This window comes from Sminthopsis crassicaudata, chromosome 2, assembly GCF_048593235.1.
Source record: "Sminthopsis crassicaudata isolate SCR6 chromosome 2, ASM4859323v1, whole genome shotgun sequence".
In the NCBI taxonomy this organism is placed as follows: domain Eukaryota; kingdom Metazoa; phylum Chordata; class Mammalia; order Dasyuromorphia; family Dasyuridae; genus Sminthopsis; species Sminthopsis crassicaudata.
The window spans coordinates 349,537,974-349,556,666 of NC_133618.1; the positions used below are offsets into that span (position 1 = coordinate 349,537,974).

The 18,693-nt window shown below is 32.3% G+C and overlaps 1 protein-coding gene across 8 annotated transcripts in view; it reads right to left on the reverse strand.

Annotated features, from left to right (window-relative positions):
- Positions 1-18,693, reverse strand: part of MAP4K5 (mitogen-activated protein kinase kinase kinase kinase 5) — a 222,681-nt gene that overhangs the window by 58,619 nt on the left and 145,369 nt on the right. For all 8 annotated transcript variants that reach the window (XM_074290745.1, XM_074290746.1, XM_074290744.1 and 5 more), the window contains exons 7-12: positions 17,793-17,840; positions 17,656-17,698; positions 16,927-16,999; positions 14,948-15,079; positions 4,885-4,947; positions 127-208 (exon numbers count right to left, since the gene is read on the reverse strand). In XM_074290745.1, coding sequence (XP_074146846.1) covers positions 127-208; positions 4,885-4,947; positions 14,948-15,079; positions 16,927-16,999; positions 17,656-17,698; positions 17,793-17,840 — 441 coding nt within the window. The remainder of the gene's footprint in view (positions 1-126; positions 209-4,884; positions 4,948-14,947; positions 15,080-16,926; positions 17,000-17,655; positions 17,699-17,792; positions 17,841-18,693) is intronic.

Here is an 18,693-nt window from a genome sequence, read left to right on the forward strand (position 1 = left end):
GAGTAACCATTATATATATAAAAACAGCCCTGAATATTTCGATCCAAATAAGAACAAGTAAATTCTAATAACAGCTCAAAATCCTGTTTGAAATTACAAGTAAAAATTATTTAATTAAACACTTACAGTTAGAAGTCTTTCGGCTGTTGGCCTCTTTTTTGGATTTTTGGTTAATGCTATTTTGACAAAATTATGGAATGTTGATGACCTTTAAATTTTAAGAAAGATATAGACATGTTTCATTAGTACTGGTTTTATATTACTGACATTATTCCTTAAATGTAATTTATAAAGTCTGAAAAGTATCAATATATATTTGGGACCATTTAGCACCATATAAAGCTGTAAAATTTAAACAAAAGTTGAACTTATTCAGTTGAAAATATTTAAGCCATTATCATCAAATAAGAATTAGATGATAATTGCATAGCAATGCAATTACTAAGAATGAAACACTTTGATAAGTGTGTATGTGGGGGGAAGTTGGATAACTAAGAATACAAATTCAGAAAACAGAATTTCCTCTTCATATTTCCTAGTGTTTAGGTATATCCAACTTTCTTAGGGAAAAGAAGCAAAGAGACCAAGCTGAGACCAAAAGTGGTGTTAGTAATGGAAGGAGCTTTCTTATCACTTTCAGGTTTCTTGGGCTAGGAGAGTGGTAGCAGAATGCTCTAATGGAACTAGTACTGCCTTTGACATGAACTAAGGTTCATTCTGGTGCTGCTCCTTATTACCTGTGTGATCTTGGGAAAATCACAACTTTTCTGAATATATTTCCTCTTCTCTAAAAAGAAAAGATTAGATTATATGATCTCTAAGGTTACTGCCAGCTCTAAATTCTCTCTCTTTTTGTTTGTTTTTTGCTGAGACAATGGGGTTAAGTGACTTGCCCAGGATCACACAGCTAAGAAGTGTTAAGTGTCTGAGATGATATTTGAACTCAGGTCCTCCTGACTTCAAAGCTGGTACTCTATTCACTGTGACACCTGGCTACCCCTAACTCTAAATTCTATAACTCGAAAGGGTCTATATGATAAAGGTAGCATTTTTGCTACTATATAATACCTGTTAGGAGTTAGGAGAATTAAGGAGCAATTGGTCACTTAAGAGACAGGCAGTGACTTTCTCCTATAAACCACCATAATTCATAAGAAAATGGTACCAAGGTATTTGGCTTTTGAGTGTCAATTAACTTAAGTACCTTGAAACGGAGGCACTAAAGGATGATAAAGATACCTAGTAGTGGCTACAGTAGGTTCTTACTTGGAGAGGGAATGGGGAACTCAACTGTTCCCCTGTACTGTACAAATTATTCATAGATAAAACCACTTTTTAAAGTGAAAACAAAATTCCAATCAAAGTCAACAAAAATGACACTAATATAACAAAATGAGTTACAATTGACTGTGAATGCAAGATAGTGATTATTTAAGTGTTTAATGGAATGGACACAAATGAGGTCAAAATTTAATTGGCAGATGTTTGCTTAATATCTATGCTCTGCTCCTTTTTGTCAGTGTAGGCTGCTAATGCTTCAATTTGAAAATGAAGGTATATAAATTTGAAGTTAAATTATCATTACGTGAAATTTAAAAACCACTATAATATTGGTTTCATTTCTTAGTGGCACTACCACTATCATTATTCAGGTTATGCATTTAAAAGTTCTCCCTATTTTAAAACCAACTTACATATCAAATTTATTCAGATCAATTACTAAATACCACAATGGAATACCTTTCAGTAATGGAAGAGCAGTATTCTATTGAAGAGAATTGTAATTAGGCTGTTTCTCCCAAACTATCTTGTGTTTAATTGCTCTGCACTAAATTGTATTTTTATACTCTCTACTCAATAAATTCTAGTGATTCCCTATTACCTCCAGGATCAAATATAAGTTCTTTGTCAAATAAGGTCTTTCATAACATCTTCCTCTCTATATACACAGGTTTCCAATATTCTTATATTCCCATGTGCTAGATGATACAGTGATACTGATCTCTTTGCTGTTTCTTTAACAAAATACTCATTTCTCAGCTTTGGGCCTTTTCCACTAGTTGTATCCCCTGCTTTTAATGTTCTTCCTTCTCATTTCTACCTCCTACTTTCCTTCAAGTCCCAGCTAAAGTTATTTCTTTTAGAGAAAGCCTTTCCTAATCTCTGTTAATGTAGTGTCTTCCCTCTGTTCATTATTTTGAATTTATACATAGGTGATTGAATATAATTTTTCATATTAGACTGAATTTCTTAAGAACAGGGTCTTTTCTTTGTATCTCCAGTGTTCAGTACAGTGTGGTATGCTGTAGGCAGTCAAATGCTTGTTAATTAATTTACAATATGGAAAATTCAGGATTCTTTGGTTTTGTAAACCAAGCCCCTACCTCTCTCCCCCAATAAATCACAAATTATATTATTATTATTATATTATCACAAATTATTCTATAAGATAATGAGATAGGCTTTTCCCATTATTTAACAAATTTATGTCACCAGTAAATTCTTTAAAAATATCAATTAAAGTATGTGGAATGTAAAAGTCAGATAGATCTAAATTCAAATCCTGTCTCAGAATGTTACTAGTTTTGTAACTCTGGACAAGTCACTGAACTTCTATCTGTCTCAGTTTGCTCATCCATAAATTAGGATATTAATAGCACAGGACTGTTTTGAGGATAAAATGAGACAAATATGACAACAATGAGACAAATTTAACAACAAATGAGACAAAATGAATCACCAGACATTCATAATCAAAGTTCTCTAATATGTTAAACCAATTTAAATTGGACAGACTTGGGGTACATGTAGATAATCATTAAAAACTTTTAAAAACTTAATTATTAATCTTTTTTATTTTTATAATATTTTTAAAGTATATTTTTGTAATGGTTATTTAAACTGTTCTGAAAGGGACCTAGAAAGGGGGGTCCTTTTTACCCCTAATGTATGGCAACTGCTCATGCAGCAGCTAGAATAGAAATTAAGTGAGGTGAATTTAAATTTCAGTGATGGCTATGTCTTCTATGTTGTTTCTTCTTCTTGATTGGAGATAATCAAATGGAGGCAGTCTTCTGAGTCAGAAAGATTGAGATATTTTAGATTCTCAATTGGTGCTGCCTGAATTCCAGAATGGGCCTCTTCTTTATCTAACTGAAGACCCGTCCTGGCTTGCTGTCTTTTAGCAAAGAACTTGGAGGTAACTAGAGAGTATAGTGATAAGATAAAATGTTTAGTAATTAGTAATCCCACGAATTGCATTATGTTTTGGTGTTTTAAGTATCAACTTCCCATGAGACTACTATTAATATGCCTTTGAGAGTCTTGCCATATAGCAAGCATTTCTTTTATATAATAGAAATAAATAGCTTGCCTATTTCTGATCTACATTGTAAATTAAGTTCCCTTCTACTTGTCATTTTGAAAAAACTCTAAATATGAACTAAATGTAAGTTTAAGCAAATACATTTCCCCAGAGCTATGGAGTGAGTATCCAAAGAAATGAGTGACAAAGACAGAAAGAGACAGCCTGATCATCATTTTAGGACGGCAAAGCTCCACAAGGACTGTCACCTGGTACATGGAGGCAAAGAAGAGAAGGGCTCTATAGTAGAGAAGAAGAAATCACTAAGTTCCTCAGAGCCCTTGGGCCAGTCAGAGTTGTGAATGTTTAATTACTTAAAAATAATAAACATAAAGCAAGTTCATTTTTATTACAAAAATTAGCTCTTGAATGCATACATTTAGTGAATATTTGTTTTATTGTAAATTAATGAATGTAAAGTCCTTAAATTCACATTTTGATCCAGAAAGATAAAGTGATTAAACATTCAGGGCTATAAAATAATTCAATTAACACCATTACCACCACCCCTGCCTTCCCACCTGCCATCTCCCTCCAAAAAGAATGTTTCCCAATTAAAAAAAAAAAGCCTTACAAATAAAACAGAAGTCCAGTCTTGTTTATCAGTTGACCATGCTAGAGAAACAGTTGTTACTTTACTCTAAAAGGCAAAACATTTCCTATACATGGATGAATAGATGCCCATTTGCCTTGGGTAGATAGTGACTTATTTTTTAACATCACATTCAGATAGCCATCAGAATCTAAAAATCTTATGACATTTTGGATTTGGGTAAATAAAGAGTTCCTCTATCTACTCTAACTTAGCATTACAGTTTATACTAATTTTATATTAAAAAACAAGTCTACTCAAAACAGTTTTGGATTTATATATCAGGAAGGAATATTATTTTACTTTTTAAAAACTAACAACAAAAAAAAAAAGATTTAAGAAACTGTAATTATATTTAAATGTAATGGGTGAAAGCTTTAAATGATTATATTTATCTACAACCATTCTTGAATTTCAATTTTTAAGCGGTTTCCCTTTTTTAAAAAATGAAATCATGCTATATTTACCAAAATGCATTATGTTGAGAAATAGAACTGGTATTATGGCACTTTTAACTTCCACATAAAGACCCAACTTAACAGATGTTCCAATGCAACAAGCAGAGAACACTATACATCTGTGTCACAAACTTGCCTGGAATATACAGAATTGTATTTGTTCTGAAATCTGATGTACTAGTATTGCCTACACTGTCAGATAGAGTGGATATGAAATGTTACACTCTCCTTGTTGACTTTGATTTTAACTTTGTTTTCACTGTAAAAAATAAATGCATTTAGTGTACGTTAAATAATAAACAATAATGTGTCCACTGCTTCATAATTCCATTCCCTGTCCTCCCCCACCTCCAAGTTCCCTTCCTTTTCTATGCTTTAATTTCTCATTTATAAAACCAAGACATTAGGAAGCATATCTAAGATTCTTTTTATCCCCCAAAAAGTCTATGAATCTGTGCATTCTGACTTACCATTTTGTCTTTTCTTTTAGCTTTGGAGGTTGAAAATTGCTTTTTGACATTAAAAATAAAGCCCTGAAATGAAAAATATAATTAAATAGGTTCATCAATGCATCCTCTTTTTTATTAAAATATTCAGTGTATAATACTAATACCATAGTGAATTTACTGAAGATAGATTAACTTATGAGCTATACAAATAATATATATATATATATATATATCAACCTTATACAAATGAGATTAAAAAAAAAAAAGAATGGAAGAGTTTCTAGAAATTACAAAGCTCCTTTAATGATTCAGGCTATTCCTAGGAACAAAGGGTCATTTAAAACATATTCCCAGTTTCACTATAAATCTATAGGACATGGAAGACAAGACTCATCAAAGAATAGGACAATAGGTATTAAACAAAGGGTGACAGAAGTGAGCTGGCTGCTGGAACCAATAATCAACAAAGACGACAAGAAAAGAACTAGAATAAAACCTGCCACCACAAAAATATATAACAAGAAAAGAAGATAGGTTAGTTCTAAGGAAAGGGCCAAAAGTGTCATGGGGATGGGTTAGACCTTCTAGGCTTAGGAGACCTCTCAATAGAAGAGGGAACATAGATCCATCTGGATACTAAACTTATCAATGAAAATATAAATCGTCGTGTTTGGACCAGTTAGGTTACTTTATTGTCTAGAGTAACTCCTGCTTATTGCTAGGAGGGTATTTAGCTGGAGCTTCTACTGCTTTAAAGCTCAGTCACTGGCGCTGCAAGTTTTTAGAGCTTTCAAAGTGGTATGACGTAGAGAGGCCTTCCCAGTCCTGCTGGCCTAAGTTCTACAAGTTTCTAATGCAGGTTTGGGTATACTGGCTTGTGGATGGTTGAGTATGAGTAGACTATTGCTGCACTTGCTCACTGTTAGCACACTGTGGGTTCACAGCAACCAGACTGTTGGCTCCCCTTTAATTTTGGTCTCCTGTCTTAGGTGTCTGTGATGAGCTAAAGGTTAGAATGGAGTCACTACTCTAAAAACACCAGTTTTTAGACTTCAAAGCAGGATCGATAAGTCATTAAATTGGGTCCTACACATGGTCACACCCACTTTTCTACACCTTGGGTCTATGGGCCAGAACTGAGTGATAGATATCTGCCAGATACCACCTGTTCTTGTTCATGGTGTTAATTCAGATCCTCTGGGATCTTGTTTTGTTGCTGTCCTAGTGTTCACATAGTTCTCTTCCTGTCCCTGAGTGCTAGAACATTCTCCCCTCTGCTATCTCTATCACCACACTGTGCTCCTGAATAGCAGTGTCCTAAAACCTATATTTCAAATTGCTCTGCAGTGGGGAAAAAAATGACTCATCATGACTTTTTTCCTAGTTTGTTGTGGAGAAAGTGTGTTGGAAGAGCAAGGCAAAATTAGACAAACAGTGATACTATACAATCAGCAAATTAGGAGAACAAGGAATAGTCTACCTCTCACATCTGTAAAGAACTAAAGAACATTATAAATGCAAAATGGATAATTTTGATTACATTAAGTTAATTTTTTTTTTTCCCAAACAAAACCAATGCAGTTAAGATTAGAAGGGAAACAAAGCTGGGAAAATGTTTCAGCCATAGTTTCAGATAAAGATCTCATTTCTATATAGAGAACTGCCTCAAATTTATAAGAATACAAGCCATTCCCCAATTGATAAATGATCAAAGGATTTGTAATTTTTAGACAAAAAAAGTAAAGCCATTTCTAGTCATATGGAAAAATACTCTAAATTACTATTGATCTCAGAGAACTGCAAATTAAGATAACTCCTAGGTACCACTACATATCTCTTAGATTGGCTAAGATTATGATAAATGTTAGAGGGGATATGGGAAAACTGGGACATTAATGCATTTTGGAAGAGTTGGAACTGATCCAACCCTTCTGGAGAGCAATTTGGAACTATGCCCAATTTGATTAGAACCTCTGAATGAATTGCTTTTTTCTTACTATTAGTAATCCTACAGCATTTTTTCATATGGTTGTTTCCAATTTGTCTTTTTAAAAAAATTAACTTTGTATCTTTTTAGCATGCACTTATTAATCAATGATTTCCATTCTTATATTTGTATCAATTCCTTATATATCTTGAAATTTAAGCTTTTAGCTGAAAAATCTGCCAAAACCTTTTTCCTAACTGAGTTTTCCTCCAAATCTTAATGTAACCCATTTTGTTTGTACATAAGCCTTTCAATTTTATTGAATTAAAACTGTTTACTTCCTATGATATTCTCTCATTCTTTGGTTAGAAATTCTACTCATGACAATGAGTTATGTTTTATGATTACTTTAAAAGGAATTTCTTTCCTATTTTTTCATGCTAGATTTTGTATAATGCATAGCAAAAGGCTTTTCATTTTTTTGTGGGCTTATTTTATATCCTGATGCTTTACTGAAGTTACTAAGTATTTTAATTCATTTTTTAGGTTAACTTTAAGAGTTTTCTAAAGTAAGCCAGCATGTCATCTGCATTTTTGTTTCCTCCTTGCCTTTGCTTATTATTCCTTTAATATTTAATATTAAAGGAAACAAATAATAGTTATGACATGGACACATTTTGATTTACAATAAAGACAATTATAATTTTTCCATTAGAAACAATGATATATCTTGGTCGTAAACAGTTCGTCAAATTAAGGAAGAATACATTTATTCCTAATTTTCTAAAATATATTTTTTAAATACACAGGGTATTGTGTTTTATCAAGTATTCTTTTTTTGCAACTAATGATGTAATTATGTGACTTGTACTTTTAAAATTATTAATAATTATTATATTTATGTGTTATAGGAAGCTAGATGGTAAAATGGATAGAACATAAGATTAGGAGTCAGAAAGAACTGAGTTAAAATTCTCCCTCAGACACCCCTGAGCTGAAAGTCAGTCTTTCTATGACTCAGTTTTCTCTTCTGTAAACAGGGATAAAAATAGCATCTACATTATAGAGTTATTATGAAGGTCAAATTCGAAAATATATGTGGATGATTTTACAAACCTTCAAATACTGTATAAATGCAATAAACAAGTAAATCATAATTATATTGGACTAACCTTGATTCAGCACATAAATTCAATCTGTTCATGGTGCATAATATTCTTCACATGTTGTTATCCTCACTTTGCTAATATTTTGTTTGCTACATTATATTAATGCTTATTATATTATTATATTAATACATTATTTTCTTTATCATTCCCTAATTGAGTTAACTATCTAATAACAGGCTAAAATATTCTGAGAATATAAGATGCTATTGCATAACTTTATTATTATTATTATTATTATTATTATTATTTAAAGCATTATGTCAGATGGATGGCCACAGAATACCACTGACACGCTGCAGATTTTAAGAAAAAAAAAGGAAGGTCTCAGCACCCAGTAGTAGATACTTTGTAGAGTAATCTTTATGGAAGATATTGATGAGAGCAATATAAGATGATGGACAAAGTAGGCTTTGATATCTGTCTTTCAGGAAATAAAACCACAGATCCAATTAATATTTAAAGAATTTGATGCGATCTCTTCTTTTCCTTTTTTCAAAGTAATTTATGTAATATTAGAATTGCTTTTTTGAAAATTTGATAGAATTCTCTTTTAAATCTTAATCTGGTTTTGAATTTCTCTCTTTCCAAATTGCTTTATGACATTCTATTTTTTTTTTCTGGTTTATTTCAGCTTTCTATTTCTTATATTGTTAAAATGGGTACTTTATTTACATCTGTGTAAATCTTTTTCATTCAATTATCAGTTTTACTCCAATGTAACTAGGGCAGCTAGAGAACACACTGTATGGAGCACTGGAGTGGGAAAGCAAAAAGACTGAAGTTCATCAGACAACTTGCAAATTACCTCAGACTCAGTATCTTTATCTATTAAATAAAAATAAGAGCATCTTCTTTGCAGGGAAATATTATAGTACTTTTTAAATGATAGCTTTCATCATCATTATTTTCCAATAATTTAATTTTATCATTTGTTATGAATTCTGTTTCTGTAATTTTTCTTTATTTTTTTATTTATTAGTTTTTTTTCTTTATTAGATTAGCAAAGTTTAATTTTATTTAAACTTATTTTGAAAAATTAACTCCTAGATTTTTTAACCAGTTCATCCTTTTCCTTCTTTTTTTAAATTTTCAGAATGTTTTTGGTTTTGATTGAGGTTTTTCAATTTATTGCATCCATTTCAATTTTTTTCTAATAGCATTTCCAATTTACTAACACGTTATTTCTCTCTCTGGCTGACAAAAGCATTTAATAAATTTCCCCTAAAGATCAGTTTTGGCTGCATACTGAAAATTTTTCACATGCTCTCTGTGTTGATTTTTAGTCAGATTATTATAATACATACAGCAATACTACTGGTAAGTCTTCATCAGAGAAGACGCTGTGCTCTATAAGCAAAGCAGAATTGAATTAGTCCAAAAGAAATAAACAAAATTAGATGTACATAATAGAGATGCACAAAATTAAAGAAGCTACTCCAAATGTTCATATGGACTATTTGTGACCAACCTATAGCAGAGCATTCTGAATTTGTATTGCTGTGATCAGTCACAGTTGGACGGACATATTGTAACCTGACTTTAACAAAATGATGTCATTTTGGTCCTCTTCATGAACGGAGGACAACAATCAACCAATGATATATTTTATTATATGTGACATAACAATATAATTTATAATGTAACATATATAACACTGCCTATCATATAACACATATTGTATTAGTTTCTTTTTTAATTTAAAAATTTTGTTATTTTGAATTTGACAAACATCAAGAAACATGAGCATATACATATACAAAAGAGATTGAAAATTGATGAACTGTTATAACAAAAAGTGATGCTATAAATATTTTTATATATCTGAATCATGCCTTTTTTATTTGATTTCTCTGAAGTATGGCTGCTATTACTAAATCAAAGTGAAGAAGGGATCCCGAAACTCTTTAAAACTCCTTGAAGGACAAATTCTCCTTGAATCCTGCCATGGTGGGGACCCCACCAGAGTACAAATAGTTTCATTCTGTTGTCTGGCTGGGGCTGGTTGAGTTTAGAGCTGAAGATACAAACCCTATTCAATGGAAGATTTTCTATTCATTTCAGGTGGGGCTAGCCAGTTCAAGCTGAAATCCAGTTTGTAGATAAAAAGAGCCAACTTGGAACTCCACCCACTAGCCCAGCCCCCATGGAACAGGCTTGGCTTGTAGCTAAAGACCTCTCTTGTAAAAAAGAGTCAACTTGGGGCTCAATCCTTGCAGAAGCCTCTGCCCACTGGAATAATACCCTCTCCTTATCCTCACCTATTTCCCTAACGAGACTTTATGCCTCTCTGTCGGGATTTCTAACCTACCTTCCCAATCCCTCTTTTTTCAGTCTAGCTTTTTTGGGTTTCTAAACTCCTTTACAGAGAATCTCTGTGCCATCAGAAGGGGTTCCCCAAAACTCCCTACCCTTGCACCGAATCAGAAGGGTTAGTATAAGGGAGCCAAACCTCTCCATTTGGTTCCCTGAATCCCGAACCTGCCACTAGACCTCATCATTTAACTCCCTGAACACCAGGAACCCTAATCTCATTTTAATTCCCTAAATCTAGACATCATTTGGTTCCCTGACAGAAGGGAACCCCAAAACCTAAATCTCATCAAGAGAACATTTTTAAAAAAAATTTTTTATCAAATAAGAATACCTGAGCAAAGAAAAAAATGCATCTACTTGTGACATAAAATACATATATTCCTATCAGTTTAGTGCCTTTTGTTTTAATTGCTTTCAGCAATTAAATTTAGTGTGCTTATTTTCCCACAATTCCTCCAACAGTCATTTTCCCATTTAAAAACAATCTTTGTCAATCTAATAAGTTGAAACTTCAGTTATTTAATTTGCATTTCTTTTATTACTAATATGAAGCATTTTTCCCCCAAGTTTGTTGATAGTTTGGATTTTTAACTTTATTTATTTATTTATTTATTTTTCTGAGGCTGGGGTTAAGTGACTTGCCCAGAGTCACACAGCTAGGAAGTGTTAAGTGTCTGAGACCAGATTTGAACTTCAGTCCTCCTGAATTTAAGGCTGGTGCTCTATCCACTGCACCACCTAGCTGCCCCGGATTCTTAACTTTAAGAACTGCCAGTTCATACCCTTTTACTATTTATCTTTTAGAGAATGGCTTGGGTTTTTACATAAATTAATCAGCTATTCCTTTAGTCAGAGTGCTGGTTAGCTACAGATCCATTTGCAGTAATTCACTCTCACTTCTTTATCTTCCTCAACTCTCCATACTTCTGGTTTAAGATACTTCCAATCATCCAGGTTCACTGAATGACATCTTTGACTACTTAGTCTTACTCAATCAGCTACCAAATACTGCTTTTTCTATCTCCCCAAAATCTCTCTTATCTGCCTTCTCTCCACAGTCATCACTTCTTTCCTAGTTTACTGTCATAAAATCCCAAATAATCTCACTTCACAAAATCTCTCCCCTCTCTAATTTACCTTCCCCATACCTACCAAAGTGATTTTTTTTCTATAGTTCTGGTAATGTCACTCTCCAACTCCAATGCCTCTAGGTTGAAATGTAAACACTTTAGCAATTTAAAATCCTAAACAATCAGACACAATCTACCTTTGTAGCCTCCCCTTCCCACATGCTACAATTCAGTCCAAGTAGATTTATGTTGTTCCTTATATAAAATATTCCATCTCTACTGTCAATGTCTTTGCAATAACTGTCCACCAGAGTTGGATTGTATTTCCTCCTCATCTGTCTCTTAGAATTCCTAGTTTAGTTTTCTTTTTTTTAATCATTCAAAATTTTCCAAATCACTATTGATCAGAGAAATGCAAATTAAGACAACTCTGAGATGCCACTACACACCTGTCAGATTGGCTAAGATGACAGGAACAAATAATGATGAATGTTGGAAGGGCTGTGGGAAAACTGGGACACTGAGGCATTATTGGTGGAGTTGTGAAAGAATCCAACCATTCTGGGGAGCAATCTGGAATTATGCCCAAAAAGTTATCAAAATGTGCATACCCTTTGACCCAGCAGTGCTACTACTGGGCTTATATCCCAAGGAAATACTAAAGAAGGGAAAGGGACCTGTATGTGCCAAAATGTTTGTGGCAGCCCTTTTTGGCTAGAAACTGGAAAATGAATGGATGCCCATCAATTGGAGAATGGTTGGGTAAATTATGGTATATGAATGTTATGGAATATTATTGTTCTGTAAGAAATGACCAATAGGATGAATACAGAGAGGCTTGGAGAGACTTACATCAACTGATGCTGAGTGAAACGAGCAGAACTAGGGGATCATTATACACTTCAACAATGATACTGTATGAGGATGTATTTTGATGGAAGTGGATATCTTCAACATAGAGAAGAGCTAACCCAATTCCAATTGATTAATGATGGACAGAATCAGCTACATTCAGAAAAGGAACACTGGGAAATGAGTGTAAACTGTGAGCATTTTTTTTTGTTTGGTTGGGTTTTTTTGTTTTTTTTCCCCAGATTATTTTTACCTTCCAAATACAATTCTTCCTTTGCAACAACAACAACAACAAAATTCGGTTCTGCACATATATATTGTACCTAGGATATACTATAAGATATTTAATATGTATGGGAATGCCTGCCATCTAGGGGAGGGGGTGAAGGGAAGGAGGGGAAAAATTCAGAACCGAAGGGAATACAAGAGATAATGTTGTTAAAAAAAAAAAAAAATTACCTATGCATATGTACTGTCAAAAAAAAGTTATAATTATAAAATTAATTTTAAAATAGTAAAAAAGAGATAAAAAATCATTCAAAATTTATTTCTTTTTATTTAAAATGCATTTAAATTTTAAAAGTTGTCTTAAATTATTTAAAATAAAATAAAAACTTAGTATGATAATGTTTGGTAGATTTTTTTCTTTTTTTTTTATAAAGCTTATTTTCACAACACATATATCTTTTTTTATAATTATTTTTTAAAAAATTTTATAATTATAAAATTTTTTGACAGTATATATGCATTATAAAAAAAATTACAACATTATCCCTTGTATTCATTTTTCCAAATTTTCCCCTCCCTCCCTCTACTCCCTCCCCTAGATGACAGGCAAACCCATACATTTTACAACACATGTGTAGTTTTCAACATTTAACCTTGTGTTCTAAAATTTTTTTCTCCCTCCCTTCCTCCTACCCTCTCCCCTAAATGGCAAGTAATCTAATACATGTTAAATATGTACAATTCTTCTACACATATTTCCATAATTATCATGCTGAACAAGAATAAATCAGATCAAAAAGGAAGAAAAACTAAGAAAGAAAACAAAATGCAAACAACAACAAAAAGTGAAAATACTATGTGATGATCCACATTCAATCCCATAGTCCTCTCTCTGGGTGCAAATGACTCCATCACAAGACCATTGGAACTGGCCTGAATCACCTCACTGTTTAAAAGAGCCATGTTCATCAGAACTGATCATCACATAATCTTGTTGATGCTGTGTACAATGTTCTCTTGGTTCTACTCATTTCACTCAGCATCAGTTCATGTAAAATCTCTCCAGGCCTATCTGAAATCATCTTGCTGATTGTTTCTTTTAGAATAATAATATTCCATTACATTCATCTACCATAATTTATATAGCCATTTGCCAACTAATGGATATCCACTCAGTTTCCAGTTTCTTGCCATTACAAAAAGGGCTGCAACAAACATTTTTGCACATCTATGTTTTTTTGTTTCCTTTATGATCTCTTTAGGCTACAGGCTCAGTACGGTTTGATAGTCCTTCAGGCATAGTTCCATATTGCTCTCCAGAATGATTGGATCAGTTCACAGCTCGACCAACAATATATTAGTGTCCCAGTTTTTCCACACCCCCTCCAACATTCATCATCTTTTTCTGTCATCTTAGCCAATCTGAAGGATGTATAGTAGAATTCCTAATTTTCTTCAAGACCTAGCTCAAACATAAAAAAAATCAGGGCTTCTTAATTTTCTTTACATCTTCTTTCAACAGACTGATGAAACCTACAAATGGCTCTTCAGAATAAAATTTTAAAATGTTTAAAATAAAATACATAAGATTGTGAAGGAAACCAATTATATTAAACAATAGTTATAAAAATATTTTTTAAAACCAAATTCACATTGGTGGTGTGGATAAAGCACCAGTCCTAAAGTCAGAAGGACTCCTGAGTTCAAGTGTCTTGCCTGAGACACTAACATTTTCTAGCTCTGTGACTCTGGGCAAGTCACTTAAATCCCAATTACCTCAGCAAAAAAAAAAAAAAAAAATCAAGTTCATAGACCCATAGGTTTCTAGGTTATGAAACTTTTCATAAAGCCTTTCTTGATATTCTTTTTAAAATTACATTTATTTTGTAGATAATCATCAATTATATACATTCATATTTTGTTGACTAACAGAATAAGTCATTTAATTTCTTTAAATGAATGCAGGGACTAACATTTTTGTCTTTTTATCCTCAGTACTTAACAGAGCTCCTAGCATATAGTAGGTGCTTAATATGATTAATTATAGTAAAAAAGAATAAAGAAATTTATAGAGAATATCTTTCTTCCTCTCTCCCCCTCAAAATCCCTATTTTCTTCCTCCCAAATACAAAACTTATTTTGGCCCAATAGCTTCAATCTTTTCCCTAATCTCTCTTTTTTTTCAGATTAATAGAATGATATTTGATTTTTAACCTTCATATTTTCCCTCATAATTCCTTAGGAAAGATTAATAAGAAAATTATCAATAAGGAAGGCAAAGGGAAAATGTTAAAGATCTGGAAAATCAACATGCCAAGATAATCAGTTCTGGAATATATGAAAACCATTTTCGTGACTAATTCTTTTCTATTTTCAACGAAGTGAAGAAATGAAGGAAAAATGGGTTCAATTTCCAGAAGAAAATTAAAAATTTAATGAAACTTTCTTGAAATGTTCCCATTATTAGCATTTCCAAAGAATCAAAAAATGTAATTAACCCAAAGAACATGTTAAACTTTTAATACCTCATTGGATGAAGATCAAACATAGGTGGCTGAAGTTCTCCAAGTTCAATTGCTGTTATTCCTACTGCCCAAATATCACAAAGTTGATTGTATCCACCATTCTTTTCCACAGCTGCAACTTCTGGAGCCATCCTGCAATATGTTTGTATTATATACAGAAGTTCATTTACAATTCAATATAATGTCATCAATGAAAAGAAAATTTCTATTTTTAAAACCAGATAACTGAAATCTGTTTTTTCTAGTTATATACAATACAATTCTTAAGAAGTTATAAAAGAAAATTACTTCTACTATAAAAGAAAATTGTACTTCTACAGTACAAAGCAGCTCTAAAATATAAAGATTCTCCCCTGTCTCCCCATATAGTCTTTTTTTTTTTCCTTTTTGCTGAGGCAATTGAGGTTAAATGACTTTCCCAGGATCACACATAGCTAGAAAGTGTTAAGTGTGTGAGACCAGACACTTGAACTCAGATTCTTCTGACTTCAGGGCTGGTGTTCTATCCACTGCGCCACCTTGCTGCCCCACATATAGTCTTTTAAAACAATGTTTCCCAAATTGGGAGAAGAGGACCTGAAGCTAGAATTTGTACAGAGGCCTAAAATACTCTTGACAGTTATAGCAATAAACTATTCCTTCTCTTTTCTGGATATTTCCCCCTAAATTACTTAAAGATACTAAAATATCTACAAAGCTTTAAAAGTTCTTGATTATAGTATCACTGTTCTGTAAGGTGAATGTGAAGTCTGACAGCACTGGGGACTCTTTACTCTCTTATGGTATAACTTCTACATCTCTTACTCTACATGTCTCTCCAGTATATGAATATTATTGGGAGCTGACAGTTTTTAAACATACCAACAAATAAGCACTATCGATTTCCAGGAAATGCTAAACTTCACTGATTATTCTGACCCTATGTCTCATATACTGATAGTTCCCACATTTCTACATAGCTATTTTGGTACAAATATTAACAATCTTATCAACACCAAATATTTACTGAAAAACTAGCACTTCAAAGCTTTGTGGTAGATAGATATAAGACCTATATCTTCCCTCCTGAAGCTTAGCTTATAGCATAGTTGCTGAAAGTTTCAAGACACAAAATATATACAGATAAATATCAACAAAAGAGTATAATGCCAAATAAAATAAGAAAAAAATAAAATAAGTCTAGGGGATATTATTAGAGTAAGAGCTCACTATGACCTGAGGTGATTAATGAAAATCCAATGATAAGGTATTAAAATTTTAATGGATATATGAAAAAAAAAAAAAAAGCATTCCAAACAGTGAGGGAACAGTGATGGCATGTATACAAAACTGAGAAAACAAACCCAAATATTAGGAGACAAAAAATATATGTTTTTTGATTGAAGGATAATTCACACATAGAAAAATAACATGAGACAAGTTTAGGGAAGCACTATGGCTATACTGTGCATAGGCATAAATGCCAGAATAAGAAATTGAGAATTATTTTGTTTGCAAATGGAGGAAGGTTTAGAAGCCTTTGAAAAGTGGAATGATGTGTCAAAAAGAATATTCTTGGCAATATAGAGGGGCTATTAGGATACCATTTTTTTAGTCCAAACATGAGATGAGAGCTTTCAGTGGTGTTTATAAAAAGAGAAATCAGGAATCATTACTAATTCTCAGTAATAACTGAGAAACAATTTCCAATTGCATATATTAAATCATAGTTATGATGAAACTAGAGAGGATTTAAGTATTTTGAGAGCATCATTTTTCCCCTTCTAGATCAGAGGTTCTTAGCCTTTTTAATATAACATGGATTTCTTTCTTAGTCTGGCAAAGACTATGAACTAATATTTAAATATAGTTTAAAATTATGGATTAAGAATTAGACCAATAAACTTTTATTTAGCAATAATTACATACAACAATCTTAAGGCAGATCCTAATTTTTAATAAATGGTGAAATGCTAAATCCAATTAAGGTAATGTCTTACCAATAAGGGGTACCAATGAAAGATTTCCTCTTTGCAATAGTAGCTGTTATTTTTGCAGCCACACCAAAGTCAGCTTAAAAAAATAAATAAATCATTACATTCTGAAATGATTTCAGGTTTTTGTGCATCTTAATAGAAAAAATTTTTTTATCTACAATACATATATAAAATCATTTAATAGAATCATGCAAATAAGTCAGAGATAGAAAATAAAACTAAAGTAGCTCTCTAAAACATCATGTATAAGTTTAACATTCTATTCATAAAACTTGAAAAACAAGAATATTCCCTGACCTTTTTTTCTTTTGATTTTGGACTTATCAGAATTTAATTTTTTTTTTTTTTTAAATTTTGCAGGACACTGAGTCTCTATCCCTCTCTCCACCAGGCTGGAAGAACAATGACCACTTATGGGGTCCAATCTCACTGTTGACTCATACCAAAGTTTTAACCTGATAAAACTTTACTAGTTTATAATTTGCATTGGTTTTCCTCTCTTCAGGAAGCTTGCTGGTCTTCTGTTTCTAAGGGCTCTCCAGAGATTAGAATGAGTGCAAACACCCAGTCAGTTTTAACCTGACTGAAGCTTAAAATTCATCAACTCAAGCAATCCATTAGACTCAGATTCCCTAGTAGGAGAGATTGGTATATTCCAGCATTTTCAGATACTCACATTGTACTAATAATTTCTAAAATTTAGTAATAAAATAGAGTCTTGAAATGACTTACCTAATTTAATATCACCATGGTCTGTCAATAAAATATTTGCACCCTAAAACAAAATACAAACATTACTGAATTAGGATTATGCATTTCTATGTCTTTCTACAGCAAAGCATAACAATTTAGATATTATTTTAATTTACCTTGATATCTCGATGCATTTTCCCTTTAGTATGTAAATAAGCAAGACCCTAAAAATGACAAAAACAAAATAAATGTGTGTGTGTGTGTGTGCGCGCGCGCGTGCATGCACATATGCATAAACATAACTGGGGGAAAAACCCAACAATCCAAAAATGTTCCATCAAATCATCAGCTTAATAAGAAAGTGAGATATCAGGAGTCTGAGTAAAAAGGAGGGGGGGAGAGGAGGAATGAAGGAGGAGAATGAGAGAAAGTTTCTTAACAATTAATACTGAGGGTTATGGTTAAGACCTATAATTTTTTTTTTAAATCACCTGATCTAAAAACATTTGTGACTGTGACTTACAAGAGAACGAAATTAATAGAGTATTACATATTATATAAATATTTCCTTTTATTGATCATTACTTATTACTTCTCAAAGATTTACAGTATGTCTCCTGGATGAAATTCACAAATTTTACTACATTATCATTCTTCAAATTCAGAAAGGCCTAATTGATCTTGTTGGTTTTTTCAGTAATTCTCTGTCCCCACTTCCCACCACACATACTCAATAAATAAGAAAATTTCGCAGTCCTCTTAGAGTTAGAAGGGTGGTTAAATATATTAACATAATTAATAGATAATAATAAAATTAAAATGTCTATAAAGTGAATGGACTGGAATTTTCCCTTTCATGTCAGTTCTATGATTTCTATCTTTCACATTACCTCATATGATTAGTGGAAAAGTTAATCTTTCAGAGTATAAAGGTCTCCCATACCTGAGATAGTAAATATAAAGGCAAGCAAAAGGTATCAATTATCTGTTGCTTGAGGGAAAGGGGGCAATCTTACGAGATTATATATATATATATATAAGAAATACACTCTATGATTATTAAGATGCAATAGATTA